The 22786-nt window shown below is 41.5% G+C and overlaps 1 protein-coding gene across 3 annotated transcripts in view; it reads left to right on the top strand.

Moving 5' to 3' along the window:
* macrod1 (mono-ADP ribosylhydrolase 1) overlaps positions 1-22786 on the top strand; it is a 169623-nt gene that overhangs the window by 133527 nt on the left and 13310 nt on the right. For all 3 annotated transcript variants that reach the window (XM_078169384.1, XM_033630860.2, XM_033630852.2), the window contains 3 exons: positions 4045-4166; positions 13327-13357; positions 17939-18012. In XM_078169384.1, coding sequence (XP_078025510.1) covers positions 4045-4166; positions 13327-13357; positions 17939-18012 — 227 coding nt within the window. The remainder of the gene's footprint in view (positions 1-4044; positions 4167-13326; positions 13358-17938; positions 18013-22786) is intronic.

Below are 22786 nucleotides of genomic sequence, written 5' to 3'. Positions count from 1 at the left end.
TTTTCACCCTGCGCCTTGCTCCTCCTTTTGTCGCTGAGCACTTGGGATCAGTACAGGAATGAAGTCGGGGGCTTACAGCCAAACTCAGCTATTTTTCAGTTTATTCCATACTAACTGGCACCTACTAAAACTCTTGATAACTGATGATGCAGAGATAACAAATGACACCGACGTTGTTAAACCATTGGCTCACAAGCCTTGTTAGAACGTCAGACATCTTCCACAGAGATAAAAATAACACTCATTTCAAACCTGTCTCTCTCTTCTTTTTTTAAATGATTACTTTACAATTATAATCTGAAATACTGAGCGATACTTTTATTCCACACCTTACTTAAAGCTCTGCGGATGCATTCTTTTTTTTAATTTTTATTATTCGTCTTCATAAAAATGTTATCAACAAGGCCTTTAAAAATTACTTGCATGCAGCATCTAAACCAGTAACAGCAGTTCCTTTATGACCTCCCAGGTGTGCTGTTAAAATCTAACATTAAATGCTATTACTATACTGTATATGGGAGATAAGAAAGGGAGCAGTTCACTGAATGCTGAGTGAAGTTAAAACTAAATATGAATTCAGTCTGTTATGGGGCGAAACATCGCTGACTGAGATGTGAAAAACATGGCCTACATTCTACCAAACATGCTCACAATAACAGTTTGGCCTTTTGATGTGAGGCTTCCTGTTCACCCTCTTGTGTGTGTTCTGTTTTCCTGGCCTGAGGGGAACTGGTCCGACCCACCTGTAGCTGGGATCCCCTGATATTTAACACATATACAGTAAGAGTAGGGTTTATTTTTTGCTTCTAGATATGTTTATTTTCATTTTCTTCTGTTATAAAATCACATCAAGGAAACATACAGTAGCAATACAACAGTTTAACACCAGAAATACGTACACACCTACAGGCACACACACCACATGCACAGATATTGAGATAGAACACAAATAAACACAAAATATTTCCCTAATTTTTCCCCTTTTAGATAAGACCTACATTTCCAGCTTTCATAATGTTCGTGTACTGTTCCCAGAGCCGAGCAAAGTCTTTCTACTTGCCCTTAGCAATGTAAGTTGGCGTTTCCAGACTGGTACAATCTTAAAGCTTCTTTATCCACACTCTCAATGATGGAGCATCCACATTCTTTTAGCAGTGTTATAGCTCTCCTGGCTTGAAGAAGTCCAAAGTCCAGAAGTTTGGTCTGTTTGGATGTTTGTAAAAAGTCCTCCAGATATATTCCAAGTACATAGAGATTGACTTTTAAAAGGACTTTGGTATTAAACACCTCCGACCAACCTAATTGTCAATAAAAAAAGTTGACTTTGTATGTATTTGCAAAGCATGAATTTGTTACATGTGCAAGCAATTATCATGTAACAGATATGTTGAAACTTTATGTTTCAACAATGCTGTGATTAACGGGGTTAGGTTTAGGTACAAAATCCACTTTGTTATGGTTAGGAAAGGATCATGTTTTGGCTTAAAATATCTGGTTTTGGGAGCAAAATCACAGCATTTTTGAGTTGCTGTTGCTGCTTTTTGTGGCACTATCCCCGCTGAAAAAACACTGATGGGTTCCTGTAAAGCATTCCCACTTAAGGCCTAAAAAGCTAATGGAAATGCAGTGATGATTTGCTGAAACACAGCTGGTTTTGTTGTGTGCTGGCCTCAAAAAATGGTCTGACGTGGTCTGCAGTTTGACAGGCATGTTGCTTAGTTGTGCCGTCACCCACTGTCCCCTCCACCTCCCAATGACAACGTCAGCCCATGACCTACCTCACTTTAGAAAAATCGATATGATACATATGAAACGTACAAATGTAACATATTTGTGGTTGCAGGAAAGTACAATGCCATCGTTTTCTGTTCTCTTTCGTTGCAACTGGGCTGCTCTGACAAACAAGTCTTGAATCTTCAGACATTCCCATATGTAGAGAATAAAGTACCTTTCTTGTTTAAGTATTTAGTACAAAATTCTTATGGAGTGTAACCAGGCATACGGTGAAGGTTTGACAGGAGTTATGTACATTCTCATTAACAATTTACATTGAAATAATTTAAACCTTGTATTTATTGTCTGTTTTTGCACTTTTAAACAAGTGTCTTTTCAACCTGTCACATTAATATCTTCTTATATATCCATTTTCCAAGCGTGTAGTCCATCTAGTGTGTGTTCTGTAGGCTACTTTATGCCACCTATATGCTGTAATATTTAGATATATGGCTCTTCTATCCTTAATGAATGGGTTTTGTCCTCAAGTTTTGATAAAATACAAATCATCTGTTCATATTTCAATGGCATGTAGCTTTTTAACTTTAGATATTAAGGGAAATGTTTTTTGGGGATTTGATACCTCTGACATAATTGATCAAAAGGAAGCAAAGCTCTGTCTACATGAAGGTCTATCATTTTCCCGAATCATTTTATATTCCATGACCCAAATCCTCCATCTTTTTCAAGGAGTCAGGTTACTTGTCATAAAATAAATGACAGTGGCTTGTTTTAGTTTTAAGCTTCTGATTTTTCTTAAGAAAACATCACCGGGAGCAGTTTGGTGTCAGGAAACAAAAACTTATAAATACCAGGTGTGACAGCTGATTGCATCAGTCAGGCTGACTGAGTCACAGGCCTACACAGAGTTAAAACGGAGTATCAGCACCACACATAGTGAATGGGACATTAGAGAGTTGTGTGACTGCAGAATTGGTGATATGGTTAAAAATAGCATGCATTAACAATGTGACATGGGGGCACCCAGCTCAGTGGTTAGAGTGAGCATCCCATGTACAAAGGCATTGTCCCTGCTGCAGTAGCCATGGGTTTTGATTCCAGCCTGTGGCCCTTTGCTGCATGTCAGCCTCCCTCTCTCCCCCTTCACGCTTACGTCCATCCTGTCTAATAAAAGACAAAAGAAAAAAAAATCTAAAACAACAATATGACATCTGTACACTAAGTTTGGTTTTGATTACACAACGATGGACTTTGGCTGACATTTTCAGGCACTTGTGTATTATTAAGCACTGAGTTGGATATATTGGAGCTCCAACTTTCCCCGTCATAATTATGCATTGACACTGACGTGAAAGCTTTTTACGAGTCGTAAACTTGAAATTTACGATAACTCTCACATGACATGAACTCGGCATTAATCTACCTAATCAAAAGTCATCTGTTCCAGCCACAGACTGTGTAAAAATGATGGACATAGCCGCTGTGACATCACCCACTGATTTGTAGACTGTTTTGAAGCCTCGAGTTTTGCGTTTTTATGGTCGCCATCTTGAATTTTTCAAGCCAGAAGTGACCCTATGAGTGTGACACTGGGGAGAAGCATAGGTGGATCTGACTGAAAGCTTGAGAACACAATCTGTAGACAGCCTGTCACTCAAAGCAGTTACGCCCCTCAAACATGCAAATCTTTAAATAGTGATAAAATTTAAGAGTCAGCTTTATAAAAATTCATCCCCTGTATTGTTATAAAGGTGGAAATTAGCTACAGAGACCAAACACATTTTTGTACCAGGCTGTAAACATTTTAATTTCTGCTGTTAAGTTGGGCATTTTAACATGCCAGGTCTATGGGGACTGACTCGCTGTTGAAACCAGCCTCAAGTGGCCATTAGAGGAACTGCAGTTTTAGGCACTTTCATGTTGGCTTCATATTTCAGCCCCAAAGGTCACTGCTCGGTTCCAGTCAAGACACAAGTTTCACATTTACATGAACTGACACTATATTTGTGATTAGCATGAAGAAAGTTGAACATTTTATTGTTAATGAAATAGACAATGGGAGACGGTTCAGGATTAAATATTTCCATGAACTTTTTATGTCAACACTAGAACCACATTTCCTGATTTATATTTTTAATTAATTTTGATAAAAGTGAGACTGTATTAAACATGACTGCCATTATACACCCTGAGTAAATGTGGAATCTGACTGGGGGAGATTAAACTCAAGATATATTTTACTGCTATCTTTGTATCTGTCACACTGTGGTAAGAAGTGTTTCATCTTCTCGTCTCTCGCTGTCTCTGCAGATGTGATCCACACTGTGGGGCCGATTGCACAAGGAGGAGTGGGAGAGGGAGAGAAGAAAGCCTTGAGGTCATGCTACAAGAACAGCCTGAACACAGCGACCAAAAACGCTGCACGCACTGTGGTAAGGACGGAGGGGTGAGGAGAGGGGGTGAGGGAAGCTGGGGATGGTTGTTAGGCAGAAAGTGGGAGGAAGAGAGGAAGGATGAAGAGATACTGAGCTGTTTGTCATTGTGGGTGAGAGAACGAGGGTGTGCAGAAACCTGAGAGATTAGATTAAAACAGAGAGGTAGAGGGAAGAGAACCACTCCAGACTGGGACACAGAAAAAAGTGAAGAAAGCAAAAAAGACAGGCAAGAAGTAAAAGGGTGAAGGACTGAGACGTGTAAAAAAATATTCTACCTGCAGCTAAAGTCAAAAAAGATCCTTCACAGAAAGATTTTTCAAAGGAAACTACATTCAAACTGAGATAGATGGAGGGAGAGAAACAACAGGAGCTGCAGGTTGGATTGTTGAGTTGTAAGAAGGTTTTATGAAACACACCAGGCGGGAGGTTTCACAACAGAACGATGTGTTAAAGTCAAAGAAAAACACCAAAGTGACATGAAAATAAAGTCAGAGGTACGGTGGAAGAAAGATAAATGCTGTCTGTTTGTCGTTTCACTACTCGAGAGTGATGTAGAATTTATTATTAGCAAACAGTTTGCATTTTTAATTACAGAATTAATTATGGTTTTCTTCAGTCATTCAAAATCTGCATTTGTGTCTTTTTACCTTTATAATGTGTATATATGTGCAGGGGTTATCACAATGCGTTTATTTGACTGATACTGTGAAATGAAGTCAAGTGCGTTTTTATTGATATAGCCCAAAATCACAGATTTGCCTCACAGGGCTTTACTGACACTGATAAAATCTCCTCCTCTTCCTCAGTACAACCTCACTCCTATCAGGCTACAGTGTTGTGTGTTTTAGCCCTCAAAGCTTTTTGTTATTGGTTCACTTCCATTGACTTTTATGTTTACCTTTCGCCTTGAGGAACCTGTGAGTCGTGTCTCCTCTCAACCCGAGTTGCCAACTCTGCAATCTGGTCAAACTAAGAGATCTGGAGACACAGAGAGCATCCTGGCATCTGCTCGTACCGCAGTATTTGACAGAAGGTTGAGAATCTGCCAGATTTGATTTACTTTGAAGTTTATTGGCTGCTCTTCTCATCTCAGGACCAGTGGTGTGCCACGAACCTGCCTGACATGGATCCCAATGACTTAATATTATAATGCATAAGATTTTTACATCATAACCCTTTTTTAACTTGACATTTTTCAGCAGTAGGGATTCAGTGTGTTTACATCCAGTAATTACTTCACTGTATAACAGTTTGTTGTTGGCATGGTCTGTATTTCCTGGGAAGGTTTTCAAATTAGTCACTAACAAGGGATTCACAGGGAATTATGCACTTAAATGTTTATGTTTTGTTTTTTTTTAATATTAAAGGATGGGTCCATCTGCATTCTTTTTCGTGTTGTTCAAACGAGTACTCCCACTCAGCCCTTAGCAATCAGCGGATGACTGGTGCCCTCCCATCCCTCAAAACCCCAACACATGCAGTTTGCTTACAGTGTAGCATGGAGAGTGAGGGAAGTTTTACACCACCTAAATTAAGAGTTCCAATATATTATTTCCATGGCTGAGGAAAGTTTAATCAATATTTGTGAATAAGAGCTACTCTCTCTCAAAGCCAGAACCCAGAGAAGTAGGTCCCAAACTTGTGATGTCATAGGGCATAAAGTCTGGAGCTGCTCCTGATTTTGTGAATTCAAAGAATCTTTGTTTTCTTTTTTTATGCCTAAATGTGCTTTATTCTATTGTTTTGAAGCAGACAGGAGTACATTTACTGAGGCTTGAAAGCTAAGCCACACACTGCTGTGGACGCTACATTAGTTTAGTTCAGAAAGTTGCACAATAAAACCAACTAACTGATCAGAGACAGCGGCAGACCAACTCCTCATGGTCTGCGAGGTAAAATTAGGCCCTGATCACACAGAAAGTGTTTTAGCAGCTTTTTGTAATTGTTTTAAGTGAGATTGAAGCTTTTTGCTCACTCGGTTTTGGTATTGCGATGCGCCTCACATTTCTATGCTCTACGCACCTGGCGTTTTTGCCAGAGCGCTCTGAACTTTTTTTTTGTTTAGAAAAATTAATCTCAAAGCAGAAAAACGCCCCACGTCATCTCTTTTTTCATCATCTTTTTCCCCATTGTCCAATTGAATGATTTGAGAGGTGGGCCTTCTGTGGCGGTCACGACAACAAGTTTGAAGTTGGTAAACTATGGAGGAGAAACTGGTGGTTGCACAGAGCTACACAGCACTCATCGTGATCCACCCTCTTCATTAGGGTCTCATGTACCCCCACATATCTCTGTTTCCCTGTGTCCAACTAACGATTTGATGACAGCCTCTCACCCTCAATCAGAGCTACAGCCAGTATCCTTTGCCTCAACATTTTAGTAACTAGATACTAATTACTGTAAAACATAATAATAACATGAACTGTAAACTGATTACACAGGAAGGTTAGAGCAAAAACGCCGGCAGAAACACTAGGCGTCAAGAGCACAGAAATGCAAAAACGGCAGGCAAAAAGCTTCATTCTCATTAACAATTACAAAAAAGCGCCTCCAGCTGCTAAAACACCTTCTGTGTGATCAGGGCCTAAGGAGGTGATGGTGTGGTTGCATGGCAACAATAAAAAGGTGCAGCAAGTGGGTTTTTTGTGTTTGTTTGTTTGTTTCTTTTTATTTTTTAAAAAAAAGCAGCAAAGTGTATTTTTGCCACCTACAAAAAAGGACCACCTAACACGTTTATATTTAAACAAAATTAAGTTTAAGTGTATGCTAAATTTAGATTATTTTTACTGCTTCACCTTGCCATCAGACAGCCCCCTCCATTTAGGAACTGAAGCCATTATCAATGCTCTCCTCAAAGCCACCAGACTACACCGACAAAAACAGTCATTTTTCTTCTCAGAACATGGGAGTTGCTCATCCACTGCCACTTCAATTGGTTGTGTCATTATGTGACTTACAGAACAAAATCAACGTGGTGTCCACAGCAGTACATGGGTTTATATATGGATACAACATCATGCAGAAACCTACGTCAGGTCATGTGACAAACGTTTTTCAAAGGGCTTGGGAAAATAGTATTTTGTCGCTACACTCTTTCACCAAAATCTGAATTTTGGATGAGAACACACCAGGAACACTACTGAAAACCTTACTAAACTAAAACATACCATAGCCCCCTGTAAGAGTTTGATAATTTGTTTTCTCCATTACGCATATATACATATTTAACAAGGGAAACTGTAAAAAAGTGCAGCATAACAAAATAACCCAGAACCCACAAGATACAGTAAGTACATCATATACATTCTTCATACAAGCCCTCTCAGGTGGGAGCAGCTACTGTTTTGCTGGGAGCAAGTTACTATTTACTAAATGATCAAACCTGTGGGCAGTGGTCCTCCAGGCCCTTATCAGAGTCTTCTAACAGGCAGGCTGCCCATTCAGTGTTCAGCAGGTCCTGGTATTCCTCCAGCCATGAATCCCTGGAGAAGCAGGCTAGTTTACGCTCCCTCAAAAGAATGAGTCTTTTAGTAGATAAGCAACCCAATGTCCAGAGCCAGTCAGCAGTGACTCCAACACTATTGTCTGGCTTCAGGCCCAACAGGCATGCTATGGCAGAAACTGAAAAATTAAACTTGAAAAACTCCGACATAAGGGATATCACTTCTAAACCAGAGTGTGCCAACAGCTGGATGGTCCCAGAGCAGGTGGAGTAATGAATCTCTATCGTACCACCATAAATCTTGGTATTTGTCATCCGTCTTGGATAATGTGACAAATATGCGCCATTCAGAATCTGATATCGTAAAATCCTTAATCTCACACATTTAAAGGAGCTCAATGCCGACCTCCAAATTGTGTTCCACTGAGGAGCAGTTAATGATGGACTGAGGTCAAACTCACAAGCCAGCTGGACAGGAGAGTATCGTACTGTAATTGTATCTGATTGATCGAAGGCTTCTCATTTACTGTTCGTTCCCCTGCAGCCGCTTCAGAGTTATGTTTAGTTACTGCTAATGCAAACAGAACATTTTGTCCTTTTTAAAAAATCTGTCCAAAAACAATACTCACATGCTCATTTGTACATTTAAAAAGTTACTGATCTTTGAAAGTGTCCCTGCTGCCTGTGCTAGTCACAAAGAGGTACCTCTCTTAATGAACATCAATGTGAGTGACAAGGGACAAAATCTGCAGTCCTTGTTCTGTGTACAAATGCATGCTGAGGTTTGGCTGAAACTATTATGAGATTTTAGCCGCCTGAAATAGAAAAATCAAATGGCTATCTTCCAAAGTTTTACAGTGTTATAGCGGCAAATTATCTCTCTGTGTTTCTCCATACTGTGTTCCCTGCTGAGATGGATTCGAGGGATTGTAGTAAAAGGAGGGAATTTGACACTAAAAAGCCTGAAACTTTGGAACATACCCTCGTCATTTGGCTGATTCACACAGCTGAAGTCTCATATTGTATTTGACTTGAAATAGCGATCTCTTCACAGACAGTATGTGTAGGAAGAACAATTAAACAGGGTTTCCGCTTAAATGGCATTGAATTTATTAATCAAAAAATAAGGCTGCAATTACTATTAAAATGTCTTAAATCAGTCTTCCAGATGTCTTAAAAATGCCAAATGTGAAGTAGGATTTTTAAACTGTTTTTCTGACATTGCACTGTTAAACCTCAAAATAATCGTTAGCATCTTTTTTTATTAAAATATAATTTACTGATTGCGTCTTGCATTAATAGCACCAAATGAAGTCACATTTTATGTCAAAATAAATATTTGGTCAAAATTGTCCATATCCCTAAGTAAATGATAAGTAGAGTCTTCATTTTTTGTCAATGTAACATTCGTCTTAAAGCAGTGGTTCCCAATTTGTTCAGCCACGATGTCCAGATTTCTCCTTAGTCATTAGTTCGAGGTCCACACAGTTTAATATATTCAGCGTCATACTCACGTTTGGCCATGTTCTTGAGCTAGTTTGCTGCTTCTGTCAAGTAGCTGTCTGTTAGTCACTCAAAACAACACTTCAAAATTAAAGCTCTGTTCTAGAAATTTACTGTACTGTTTTTTTTTTACGAACTTGACACGTTTGCGAATCACTTGCGGTCCATTCAGAGTGGGCCTGCAACCCACTTTTGGATCATGACCCATCAGTTGGGAACCAACCATTGATTAGGGACCATGTTTAACAACAGCAAACTATAGCCCCTTTTACACTGCCAGATTTTCGGCGAATGTTGGACCGTTTTGCTGGCAAGCTGCGAGCATTTACACACACAGAGCCGGATTGGCGAGTTGATCCGAGGCGCCCAATTTCCCGCTGCGTAGGGGTATACATATTGGCGGAACCTTTTTCGTTTAAAAAGAACAAGCAGGAACAAGGTTACAAGACATGACTAAATGATTTACAAATGGGTATTTTGTGGGTGGAAGTATTCCTTTAAATTTCATCCCGACTGGCTTTAAATATTAAACTTGCCTTAAGCTGTAGGAACCCAGATCAACTAACAGTGCTGTCAAAGTACATACAGAATATATATGTGACCAGCATTTTTTAAAATTCTGTTTTGGTGGGCATTTTATGCTTTTATTACTCAGTGAGAGGTGAAAGATTATAGATACAGAGGGTTAGAGAGATGCAACAAAGGTCCCCAACAGGATTTAAAAAAAACAAAAAACAAATACGATTCGAATTGGACACATTGTGTTTCATGATTGGCGTCTTAACCCCTAAGAGAATAGTTTTAAGACATACTAGGGAGAAAGAAAATTCCTTTAAAAGCACTCAACTGTCGAAACACAGGTGGCTATTATTGTGAAAAGGCCACAGTGAGCTGTTTAAGTGCTGCTGGCGAGAGGCTCTAACTGCCATTTTTGAAAACCAGCTCCTCTCCGTTGTCACTCAGTGTAACAACTCCTTTTACAAGTCTGTCCTGTTGTAAGGTAAACTGATCACGGTCGCTCACAGCATGTTGAAAAATGTCCAGTTATTTACTGTGTTTATGTGACACAATTATTGTCTTTATTCTATTTGCCTGTTTTTCCCATACAGGCTGCAAACCTGACCAAAGTCTGAGAGAGTAGAAACCGAGCACAACCGAAAGGAAATTCAGTTTTCTATGTCAAATCCAACATGAGCTTGACACCTTTACTGTAAGGAAATCACTCTGCTTTGGTGTTATTGCTGGGACATGCAGATGATCCTCTTTACACCACCACGTCCATTTCCTTGTGTCAATTTGACAACAAACAGAAAGGTTTGGGTTTGAAGGGAGCTACTGCCTCAAGCGACGGAGTTCAAGTATCTTGGGGTCTTGTTCACGATTAAGTGTAGAATGGAGCATAAGATGAGGCGGCGGTTTGGTGCGGCTTCTGTGATGATGGCAGGCGCTGTGCCGGACCGTCATGGCGAAGAGGGATGATGGTCATGAGCTCTGGGTAGTGACCAAAAGAATGAGATTGTGGATACAAGCGGCTGAAATGAGTTTCCTCCGTGGGGTAGCTGGACTCAGCCTTAGAGATAGGGAAAGGAGCTCAGACATCTGGAGGGAGCTCAGGGTAGAGCCGCTGCTCCTTCGAGTCGAAAGGGGTCAGTTGAGATGGTTCAGGTATCTGATCAGGATGCCTCCTAGGCGCCTCCCATTGGAGGTGCTCAGGGCACGTCCCACTAGTAGGAGGCCCCAGGGCACACCCAGAACATGCTGGAGAGTTTACATACAGTCAGGTCCATAATTATTTGGACAATGATACAGTTGTCGTCATTTTGGCTCTGTACACCACCACAATGGGTTTTAAATGAAACAATGAATACCTGCTTAAAGTGCAGACTCTCAGCTTTCATTTAAGGCTTTTTTCAAAAATGTAGTATGAACCGTGTAGGAATTACAACCATTTCTTCACACAGTCCCCCAACTTTAAGGGCTCATAAGTATTTGGACAAACTAACATAATCATCAATTAAACAGTCAGTTTTAATACTTGGTTGCAAATCCTTTACAGTAAATGACTGCCTGAAGTGTTGAACACATAGACATCATCAGATGCTGGGTTTCTTCCCTGGTGATGCTCTGCCAGCCCTTTACTGCAGCCGTCTGCACTTCCTGCTTGTGTTTTGGGTGTTTTGCCCTCAGTTTTGGCTTCAGCAAGAGAAACGCATGCTCAGTTGGATTCAGGTCAGATGATATGACTTGGCCATTGCAGAACATTCCACTTCTTTGCCTTAAAAATGTCTTTGGTTGCTTTTGCAATATGCTTCAGGTCAATGTCAATCTGCACTGTGAAGCATCGTCCAATGAGTTTTGAAGCATTTAATTGAATCTGAGCAGATAATGGTGCCCCAAACACTTCAGCTTTCATCCTGCTGCTCTTGTAAGCAAGACAAGACTTCACTAGAATAAATACAGAGGGTTTATCACAAGATGCAAACCATTGGTTAGCCTTAAAAATGGAAGGCCAGATTAGAGTTTGTCAAAAACCATCTAAAAAGCCTGTACAGTTGTGGAACAGCATACTATGGACAGATAAAACAAAGATCAACTACCAGAATGATGGGAAGACAAGAGAAGGAAGAAGGGAAGGAACTGCTCATGATCCAAAGCACACCACCTCATCAGTGAAGCATGGTGGAGGTACTGTTATGTCATGACCATGTATGGCTGCCAGTGGAACTGGTTCTCTTGTATTTATTGATGATGTGACTGCTGACAAGAGCAGCAGGATGAAAGCTGAAGTGTTTGGGGCTACATTATCTGCTCAGATTCAACCAAATGCTTCAAAACTCATTGGATGATGCTTCACAGTGCAGTTGGACAATGACCTGAAGCATATTGCAAAAGCAACCAAAGACATTTTTAAGGCAAAGAAGTGGAATGTTCTGCAACAGCCAAGTCATATCATCTGACCTGAATCCAATTGAGCATGCGTTTCTCTTGCTGAAGCCAAAACTGAGGGCAAAACACCCAAAACACAAGCAGGAAGTGCAGACGGCTGCAGTAAAGGGCTGGCAGAGCATCACCAGGGAAGAAACCCAGCATCTGATGATGCCTATGTGTCCAACACTTCAGGCAGTCATTGACTGTAAAGGATTTGCAACCAAGTATTAAAACTGACTGTTTAATTGATGATTATGTTAGTTTGTCCAAATACTTATGAGCCCTTAAAGTCGGGGGACTGTGTGAAGAAATGGTTGTAATTCCTACACGGTTCATACTACATTTTTGAAAAAAGCCTTAAATGAAAGCTGAGAGTCTGCACTTTAAGCAGGTATTCATTGTTTCATTTAAAACCCATTGTGGTGGTGTACAGAGCCAAAATGACGACAACTGTATCATTGTCCAAATAATTATGGACCTGACTATATCTCATCTGGATTGGGAACACCTTGGGGTCCCCCAGGAAGAGCTGGAAAGCGTTGCTGGGGAGAAGGATGTCTGGGGTGCTTTGCTTGGCCTTCTGCCCCCGAGACCCGGCCCCAGATAAGCAGATGAAAATGGACTGATGGGTGGATAGAAAGGTGACTTAGCCATATTGGTGGATATTAACTGGGAAGTGAAGCATTAAGGACCATGTCAAGTTGGCGGAACCTGACCTGAACCCGAAACCGAACATCATTTGTAAATATTTGTCCGAACCTGGCCCCTTGGATCCCATAAGGCTTAGGTTGTGGATCCAAGCTCTATTACATGTCACTTTGAACGTAACTCTGTGACCTGCACTGTTAAACCACACTTCATAAGAAATCACTGGTATTACCAAATCAACCAGGACAGAACTGTTACAGATTATAACATTATGAATATAGAATATTAGAATATATTTGTCATATTTTCCCTAATAATGGTAACCACGCCCACCTTTATAATTACTATAATAATGTCTGGTTAATGGCTGCAGAAGGAAAGTCTTGTACACCGGTAACAAAGGATGATCGACAGTTTGGTCTTTAAATAGAAGTGAAAGTCAGACGGAAAAGAAAAGCTGCCATAAAATACAATCAGGAGAAAGACTCCATTAAGATCCAGCAGAGAGTGTGATTTCTGTGCATTGGTGTGTGTGTGTGTGCGTGTGCGTGTGTGAGCATGTGAAATGAAAGCTAGCTGTTACGTGATCATCAGCAATAGACTGTAACCATTGTGTTTGTCATCTTTACTCCGCAGGCTTTCCCCTGCATCTCCACTGGAATTTACGGTCAGTGTCTGTGTTGATGTCTGTGTCTCCTCCTTACACCAGAACAAATGCATGACATTTTCATATGTTCAGTGTGTTTGTGTGTGTTATCATCATTTTCATAGTTTTACTTCAAGTGTTTTTGTGTTGCTCAGGGCTTCATATGCTGCTGATGATTTTTCATTTGAGTGAGAGAGAAAAAAAACAACCATTTTCATCCAACAATAACAACAATATATCTTTGTTCTTGTGATTACACGCTGCATACACACCGGCTGTGTTTTTGCCATCACACGCTTGTTTCTAGTATCAGTCTTTCTGTTTAACCAGAGTGCTGAGCCACCCCAGTGCCACTTGTCACATTATCTTCTGCAGCCCAGAGGTGGTTCTCAGATTAAGGCCTTGGATTAGGACCAGCAGATTAAGATAGATTAGGCCAGAGATTGTGTCAGATTGACGGTAATCCCCCTTCACACTGGCAGGAGAGAGAGTTAAGGATAGTGCTTAAACACTCCCCGGGGTGGTTTGGGTGTGAGGGCCTGTTGTCAACACTTCTCCCTGTTGCTAGAGAGAGGAAAAGGCCAAAGTTCTGATTGACTCAGTGTGTTATCCGTGTCTTCCTCTCCCTCGCGCCGGTTTCACGATATCTCTCTGTATAGCTTGTTGTCTCCTTCTACTTGTGAAGTTTTTTTCTGTCAGCTGGGCTCATTTTAAACGAGGAAGGAGAAACAAACTGTACTGTGGAGTATTTTATGTTACCTAACAGCTGGTAAAGCATGGCACTCCTCCTTTTATCAACCAACTTTTTGATGTGATGAAAGTGGAAAATAATGGAGAGGTTGTGCCAGCAGTGCTGCCAGCCAGTCATATTAGTAGTTTTTAATAATGGCACAAACTTAGAGCTCTCAGAGAAAAACAAATAAATTTTGATTAAAACTGAGCAACCATTAGTGGAAAAGAAGTCCCCAACGTACTTAACAGACATCCCAATTTCTCACCAAATAAATACTGACTCTTTACACAGGTGTTTTCAATCAGAGTGATTGAAAACACCTGTTCAGACCTTATTAGACCTCGTTACAGTTTAGGTAGGAAGACCTATGCTGTGTACTTAACTCAATGTACTGAAAAAATTAGTAAATATGTTTTGGAGGAAACACCAATTGCTGCCTTGATTAATTTCAGTAGCAACACTTTTCTTCCAGTTCAGGAAATGTTCTTATGCTTCACAGGAGACGTTATGAGACATCAGAGTGGGTAGTGGATGTACAAAAAGAAGGATTTTGAGAGTTTGCATCCTGTGTCATGCGTGTGGTTCAGCCAGGGCTACAAAAAAACAAAACAAACAAATAAACAAAAAAGACACTTGCATTGAGGTAAGAAAAAGATCATGACTAAACACATCCTGTGTTTTGCCCAGGATGTGTAGGCAAACACAGTTGACTGGGATCTATTCTTGCTTCAAACTGTCTGCAGGTAAACATAAAAATAAATCATAAATCATACTTTAAAGCTGTTTCTCAGGGTGCCCCAAGGCATGTGTCCTTTATCCTCCTGAGACCCCAACTTTTGTTAGGTGTACATTTTTACTTTCTCCTAGGTCTTTGTGATTCGTAGGACCTGGTAAATATAAAGGAACTACACATTGTCAATGACAATAAGGCATCTAAGCCATCTTGTTTTTACATGGATTAGTGTATTGTTGTCTTACTAGTGGACAACAGGCCTAAGTTCAGCAGAATGAAGTGTAAGGTCAAGTAGACTCAAAATGTAATGTCCTTATATGAGGACACGGGGTCTCAGGAGGATATACAAAAAGTTGAGTCCTTACTGCAGCGGTGCGATGTGGAAATGCGGTCTGCATGTGAATTTTCCACATGGTAACTATGCCCACCAGGTCCAGTGCCAGTTGTCCGCATTGCTGTGTTCCAAGTTCCAAACATTCGGTGAATGAGGCTGAATGAGCACTGTGTAGCAGAAGGCATACACAGGTACAGGGGTTGTACCCACCTTTTTTTTATCTGGCTGTTTACAGTGTACCCACCTATCAGCCAAAAAGCCATTGGAATATTACTACACCACTGCAAATGAGTGTCCACTCCACACAACAGATGCAAGCACAGGTAAGGGCTACCTGCAGGGTGTTTCCACCTGACACACCTCCGACGGTGCCAGTAGGGTGGTTGCAGGATCATTAGCCGGGAGCCACCTTTCACTAATGTTTCGCTCCATTATTCCCGGAACATCTCACGGTGTTGGAGCAACGGCAGGGACGTCTCCCTGCAGCTACCCCTAGGACCCTTGTTTTCCCCATGCCCTATCCTTGCTTCTCAGCCAAAGCCAGAAGCTCACTCTTTCCACCTCCTCTGCCAAATCCTTGGATGCATTTTTCAGCTTTGGCCCGGTCACTCCCATGTTCCTCAGGAGGCACTGGATGGAAGTTCAAATGAACCCTCTGCAGCCAGCCTCCACAGGGCAGATGACAGTCGACTATCCCACCTCTCGACACTCAGCTCGGTGTATTTGTCCTTCTTCCTTTCGTAAGCTGCCTCCATTCCTCCCTCCTAAGGGACAGTGAGCTCTGCCATGATCACTGTTCAGACTGAGGGGAACAACAGGATGATGTCTGGTCTCAGAGAGGTTGTAGTTGTCTCTGTCGGGACCTTGAGCTGCCGATCAAGGTCCACTCTTAGGTTCCAGACACATCCAGACACATCGAGGTGTTAGTAGTGACCTTGGTAACCTACGCATCTACATCATAGTACACCCAACTCATCAACTACTACCACACCACTGCAAATGAGTGTCCACTCCACACAACACAAACCTATCCAGACAGATATGTCTATGGGGCTAACTAGACTAATCAGATTCCAGATTTGATGCTAATGCTATCTGTTGTAGTTAGCCATGTTTAGTGACCACCATATAATGTTAGAAGCTGGTGGCGGATCTCAAGTCACTTGTTGTTCTTCATTTGGTTATTGAGGTAGTCATCACAATGTTTGTGGTACAAATTAGGAAACTACAATGATGCAACATTCCTCCATTTTTGGAGCACACTAGCTATGACATGGAGGTATGACATCAGATGTATAACATGGTTTTAGTGGTCAAACATTTATTTCCGCAGACAGAAATCTGCTGAAATCGAGGGCCGCCCAAACATTATTTTCTTCCTGCATGAATGTTCTACAGGACTGTGCAAGCATTCATAGACCCCCACAGAATCAATTTTTATAAATTTCTGTGCAAAGATTTTGGATAAAAATACATGCTTGGTGTGAGACAGCTTTAAGTATTCGTGAGTGTATAATGTAGGAAACATTTTGGCATCTTCACAAATACTTTCTTGAAAGGTAAACCATGCAAGAATTGTCAGGTATGCTGATAATACTGATTGAAAACAGTATCATCAGCAAAAGTGAAAGTGAAATAAAAATTCCATTTGTATGGCAGTATTTGTGTTTTTTCCTGCACTGTCCCCACAATTTTTGTAGGATTTGTTGGATGCATTCTGCTCACAGTCTGGCACCTGGTCACTACTTTTTTATAAAGTCCCATCCTCACCTATGTGAGGAACCCAGGAATGTCCTGAACATAGAAAATAAGGAGAGAATAATAAAATAAAGTCAGAGGGCAGAGTCTCTGCAGACAAATAAACCACCACAAACTTCTAGTGAGTCATAAGTGGTGATTTAGAGTCAATACATTGTTTTTAAGGGAACGCCTTGCACAGTATAACTTCTAAACCCTTTCTCATTAGGTTGATTAAACTTAATCTGAATGGCATCATGTTTTATTCAAACACATTTGTCTGAAATAGACGTCTATGAATGTCCTTTCTTAAAAAAGAGTGAGGCAGGTGTCACTCAGTCTGCACACACCCACACACTTCTGAGAACAGGCAAAGAAGTGAGAGAACCTGTGTAGGTGGGCCACATTTGTTCATTTTAAAGATGCTTATTCATCAGATGAACAAGACTATTTGTCTTTAACATAAGCTATAGAAAGGCAAATGTTTTTCCCATCAAGCAGTAAAATAGTTTATATAGAGTAACATAATGGGTTTTGACATATTACATTACATCCCTCTGTGTGTGTGTGTATTTTGATGTTGAAACAATGCATTGTTCAGTGCTAATTTGCGTCCCCATGTATTCCCCTTTGCTCCCATATTGAGCACTCTCTCCTGGTGTATAGAATAATTACTGTATAATCACTCAGTATGTGTTTGTTTGTGGCTGAGTTGTTTGGCCAGATGATCAGTTTTACTGCCTTTGTGCTGCGTCTCCAGCAGTGGGGATAATTTTCCAGAACTGAAAGGTCTCGGCCGCTGAATGAATATTGAAGAAGCGCCGTAGTCTTTCTCCATCTGTCTCCTCGTAACCAACAAGTGTGTTATGTCTGCACCTTGGCGGAATAGGCGAGTGGAGATGAGAGGAAGTGAGAAAACACAGAAGAGAGTGTTAGAATAGTGGAAAGAAGAAAAGATACCTGTCTCGGAAAAAAAACCCGGTGCAGAGGACAACCTGACGCAAACACAAAGATCTGTCACTGCACCTGTTCTTGCAAATTATGTGTATATTTTTGTTTGTGTAGGATATCCACCTGAGCAGGCTGTGCACGAGGCGTTAGCTACTGTGAGGGAGTATCTGGATGAGCATCACGACAAGGTGCGTATGTATGTGTGTGTGTTTGTGTCTGCATGATTGGCAATTTTTCCCCACCATTTCCTCAAGGTATTATTCTTTTCACAGCTGTTGTGTTTGTTTTCTGGTGGGAGCGAGGAGAGGGGTGCATTGAGAAAACACACACACGCAGCGACACACACACATATATTTAAACACACACTCCCAAGTTCTGGCTCTCATGCTCATGGCCAAGTCTGCGTTTTAATTGGCTCCTTGCGGGACTAAACCCGACTAACACAAACACACATGCACGCAGACACACTTTCTCTCCGGAGGAACAGCGAGCGGAGAAAAGACAAAATGATGGAATAGATGACTGGAGGGGAGGGGGAGAGGGGGGGCTGATGGAAGATTGGAACAAAGAGGAAACTTTCCAATCAGTCGTTAACACGCTCTAAACTCCCCTCCCCTCTTCCTCCTTTACTCCTCAGGTCTCCTCCCACTCCTCTTTTCAATCTTTCTCTCTGTCTCTAACCACCGTGCTGTATCACCTCCCAGAGAGGGTGTTGACAATGTTATTGTTAGCACCAGAGTCTCCTGAGTCTCTGTAGCAATACCAGTCGACTGATGCCATCAGCCGAGCTCCACAAACCAACATGAAACATCACATGCCTCACCGTGGAGGACAACAGTCAACAAGACTTAAACGGCTGAATTCAAGACCAGAAAGCCAAATGTATGAGCCTCTTATTTATATTCTGCACAGACAAACTTCCACTGTGTTTTTTTTCTCGAGAGGAAAAAAAAAAGTTTTATTGTGAACAAATGACATGGTGAGACGGAATTTATTTGCATACATATAAAGTGAGAATGTTCACCAGAGGAGATTTATTCTATAATTGAACCCGCTCCATTTTGCATTTTTTACACTGTGTTTTCTTGGGTTTACTCAGGCTTCCAGAGCTGTAATGTAGAAAATGAAATTGAAAATTACACACACAGTCAGAAACACAAATGGACTCAAGACACAGGGCAATGTGCCAACACTCTGCATCAAGTGTAATAATAAAAAACATGAATCATTTATTTGTAAATCACCAACAAAACCATTGCAAGAAAGTAAAACCCAAGGCAGCTCATAAGTTTCATAGTTGTTATATTTTACAAATTAAATTCACAGGCGACCAGAAAGTTCCGACAAAACTGATTTATGACATTTGAGAACGCGGCCTATCCCACAAGATCCATTAGTGGCTGTTATGGGGATTTTGATCACACGATCTTCATCAGCAGATGTAAAGAAATAAAGATTTGGAACAAAGCCGACACTCTGTCTGTCCTGCGGTTTGCTTCATATGTCTAGATAAGCGTGTTTTTTGACGGTTTCAATTTCTCTTAGTAAGTGCTGTGGATGCTGATTTGTCTCACAATATGGAGCGTTAACTCCAGTCCCACGCTTCATTGTTTCAGACAGATAAAAGAATTGCTGAATGAATGAGAGACTGCATTGATGCAGACGGAACAGAGGCTCTCTGTACTGTTTGCAGTTTACAAAGATAATAATGATAATGTCACCAGATTTATGGACGTTCTTAGTGATTTTTGCAAAAGTGGGTACTTCATTTAAAAGAAAGGGTAGACAAAAGCAGCTTCTCATTTCCGTACTATTTTTCAGAATGAAATGACAGCTGTTGTTAGGGGTCCATGTCATTGGTTCGACAGCCCATTGGTTCGACATCCCATTAGTCCGACTGTCCGTGGTGCTGAACGGCTCACGGCGGGCGTATGGTGCGCCGCGACTGGCTTGAGGCGGAGCAGGCTCACGGCTTATGTGTTTGCCACTTTCTTTTTCATTTTAACCCACACCATGATCTTTTCCTGACCCTAACCAAGTGGTTTTTGTGCCTAAACCTAACCAGACCTTAACCACAGGGCGTCATGATGATTTCGGAACGGACTTCGGAACAATGAGTTTAATATGGTCGGAACAATGGGATGTCGAACCAGTGGGCTGTCGAACCAATGGGCAGTTCCCGTTGTTAGCAGATTATATCATCTGTAGCTAGCTAGTTAAGTCCAACTGGCAAGTTTTTTTAAGAGGATGGTGAAGGCATGACCCGCCCTACTCTGCCCTATTCTGCTTCTGATTGACTAACTCTGACATTTTTACCCTCACCCTAACCAATCCAAAGGCCAAAACACATCAATGGTGAATGCCACGTATCAAAAATATCCCCCTATTATTTTCAGTGTACAACACCACTGGCAGTGGCTAGATGCACGTCGGTGCTCCTGGAAGCGCCATCCCACGGCACTTTACGCCACTCTCCTATTTCCAACCGTAGCAGCTCTTTTCCTCTCTTCCTTTTGGCAGCTCGACTCCTCTCCTCACCATGGATGCATGAAGAGAACTCTCACGCTGTTGCTGTGTCTCATGTGTGACAAAGAATGGGGAGAGACTTGCTGTTGAGGTCGAGAAATATCCTGAGCTAAACGACCCAATCCTGTCAATATAAAGACAATAGCCAAAAACATATTGCCTTGCAAGTCATAGCTCTGAAGATCGGCTCTTCAGGTGAGAAGTTAGAATTGGGGCTCTCCACGCATGATTTTAAGCTGATGCAGAGGTGGAAGAGGTATACGATCTTTCAGTGAAAGTAGTAATAACTGTGTGCGGTCGTCTGTTAATGAGCTGCAGTGTGACGTGTCTGGTGTGTGCTAGAGGCGGCACTTGACACCCGCCACATGACGTGTTTCCAGCTTCCCTCTTCCTATCTAAAGCTAACCAATCAAACCAACGAAGGCAGTGAGTACAAGCCAGTCAGAGGGAGAGTAAAAAACAAAGCAAAGTAGGGGAGGCAGTAGTTCAGTCCTGTCTTGGGAACCAGAGCGTTGCCGGTCAAGTCCCTGTACAGACCAAGTAAGGAGCATGGACTTGTAGCTGGAGAGGTGCCAGCTCGCCTCCTGGGCACTGCCGAGGTGCTCTTGAGCAAGGCACTGAACCCCCAGCTACTCAAGGTGCCTGACCAAGGCAGCCCCCTCACCCTGACATCTCTCCCATTAATGCATGTATAGGTCCTGTTTGTGCATGTGTGTGTACTTCGGGCCTGTGTGTATTTGACAACAGAGTGAAAAATATTGAATTTCCCACTGGGGATTAATAAAGTATATCAATCACTGCCTGGACAGACAACAGAGATAATGTTTCTTTGAGATAATGAAACACTGTGTTGTGAGACACTATGTACCGTGCTGGATCACAGGGAGGTGGTCAGGGTGGATGGCAGACATACAGAGAGCAGAATTGCGACACCAGAATCACACATTAGCGTCCAGACTGAGGATGTATAAAGAGAACTGGATACAGCGTTGGAGGCAGGACCCTGCTCATTCCTATGACAATTGCTCAGTGGCAAATGAAGCCAAAAAACTTCAACTTCTGGGATATAAAATTACCTGTATCTTCCATATCTTTGGGCCCATAGAGCAAGCACACTAGAGACTTCCTCCAGCTGAGCAGCTAGCTTCCAGTTTAGCACTTGAATGGGGATAAAATGAGTTAATCGTGCGACTCCTCTAGACTTTCAAAATGTTTTCGGACCAAATGTATCAAATACTGATAATGAACGTCATTTTGTGGGGATTGTGACACTTAAAAATTGTATTCACCAATTTACAGACGTCTCTTTCCCAATGTAAGCCTAAGTCAAAATGTCTTTTCGGGCCAATGGGATCATGTGATAGACCCAGAACTTTGAATTTCACGGTTTATGTAAAATTGGCTTCAGAGTCCGGCGATGTTCCTGGAGGCTTGGTCAAAACTCCTGAGATTTAGGCAACAAAAGCACTTTGGTGTAAGGCAAGGATAGTGATTTTAATTGAATGTTAATAAAAAAGTAAATTAAAAGAAAATGCAGTGGTCACTATGAGTAGATAGTGTATTGCAAACAAATGAAATACGATGTCAGTGAACATTTTGCTGATAGCTTTAATATCAACATTTTTGCAACTTGCCAGGTACAGGGCGAGTGTGCCTCAGAGGTAGAGGTCAACTGCTAATCAGAAGATCAGTGGTTCGATCCAAGGCTTCCACACATTGAAGTATCTCTGGGCAAGATACTGAAGCCTGATGGCTGATGGCTGTTCCATCCGTGTGTGAATGCAAGTGAATGGTTACCAGAGTTGGGTAAGGGTTACTTTAAAAGTAATCAATTTACTTTACTGCATTACTTTTTTGAAAAGTAACCAGTTACTTTACTGCGTTACTCCCTGAGAAAAGTAACTCGAATACTACTTGAGTATTCTACATTTCCTATTGGGCAATGGACCACAGGGCGCTTTTTGTCTCCAAAATTAAAGTTATGGACCACTTGCCCTTCACTGAGATCCAGTTCTCCCATCACAGCCGTCACTTTGACCAGTAGAAACACAGAACGATCTGCTGCCATAGACAACTGTATGACAACAACACCCCAGCGTTTTTAATATTTCCTCTAGGGATGTTACCACACAGAGTAAAAGGGGGAAATGATGGTGTGAAACAGCAGAGGCACTTTATCAACCCGCTGAGTTAACGTTACTGTCATTAGCATCAAGCTAGCAAACAATGTTACGTCCTCATAATGGAGACGGACATAAAGTAATAACATTAACAAATAGCGGCGGGGCTTTTACTCACCACAACTGCAGAGGCTCCCAGCTTCATGTGAAACAGACTACATTATAGACGGGCTGTTATTAATTAATCCCTCTGTATCTTTATATTTTTATTTTTTATCCACTCCCGTTGTCTTTATAAAGTTAAGGCATGTCAAAC

This window comes from Epinephelus lanceolatus, chromosome 7 (genome assembly GCF_041903045.1).
Source record: "Epinephelus lanceolatus isolate andai-2023 chromosome 7, ASM4190304v1, whole genome shotgun sequence".
NCBI classification, from domain to species: domain Eukaryota; kingdom Metazoa; phylum Chordata; class Actinopteri; order Perciformes; family Serranidae; genus Epinephelus; species Epinephelus lanceolatus.
This window is presented reverse-complemented; position numbering and strand designations above follow the sequence as displayed.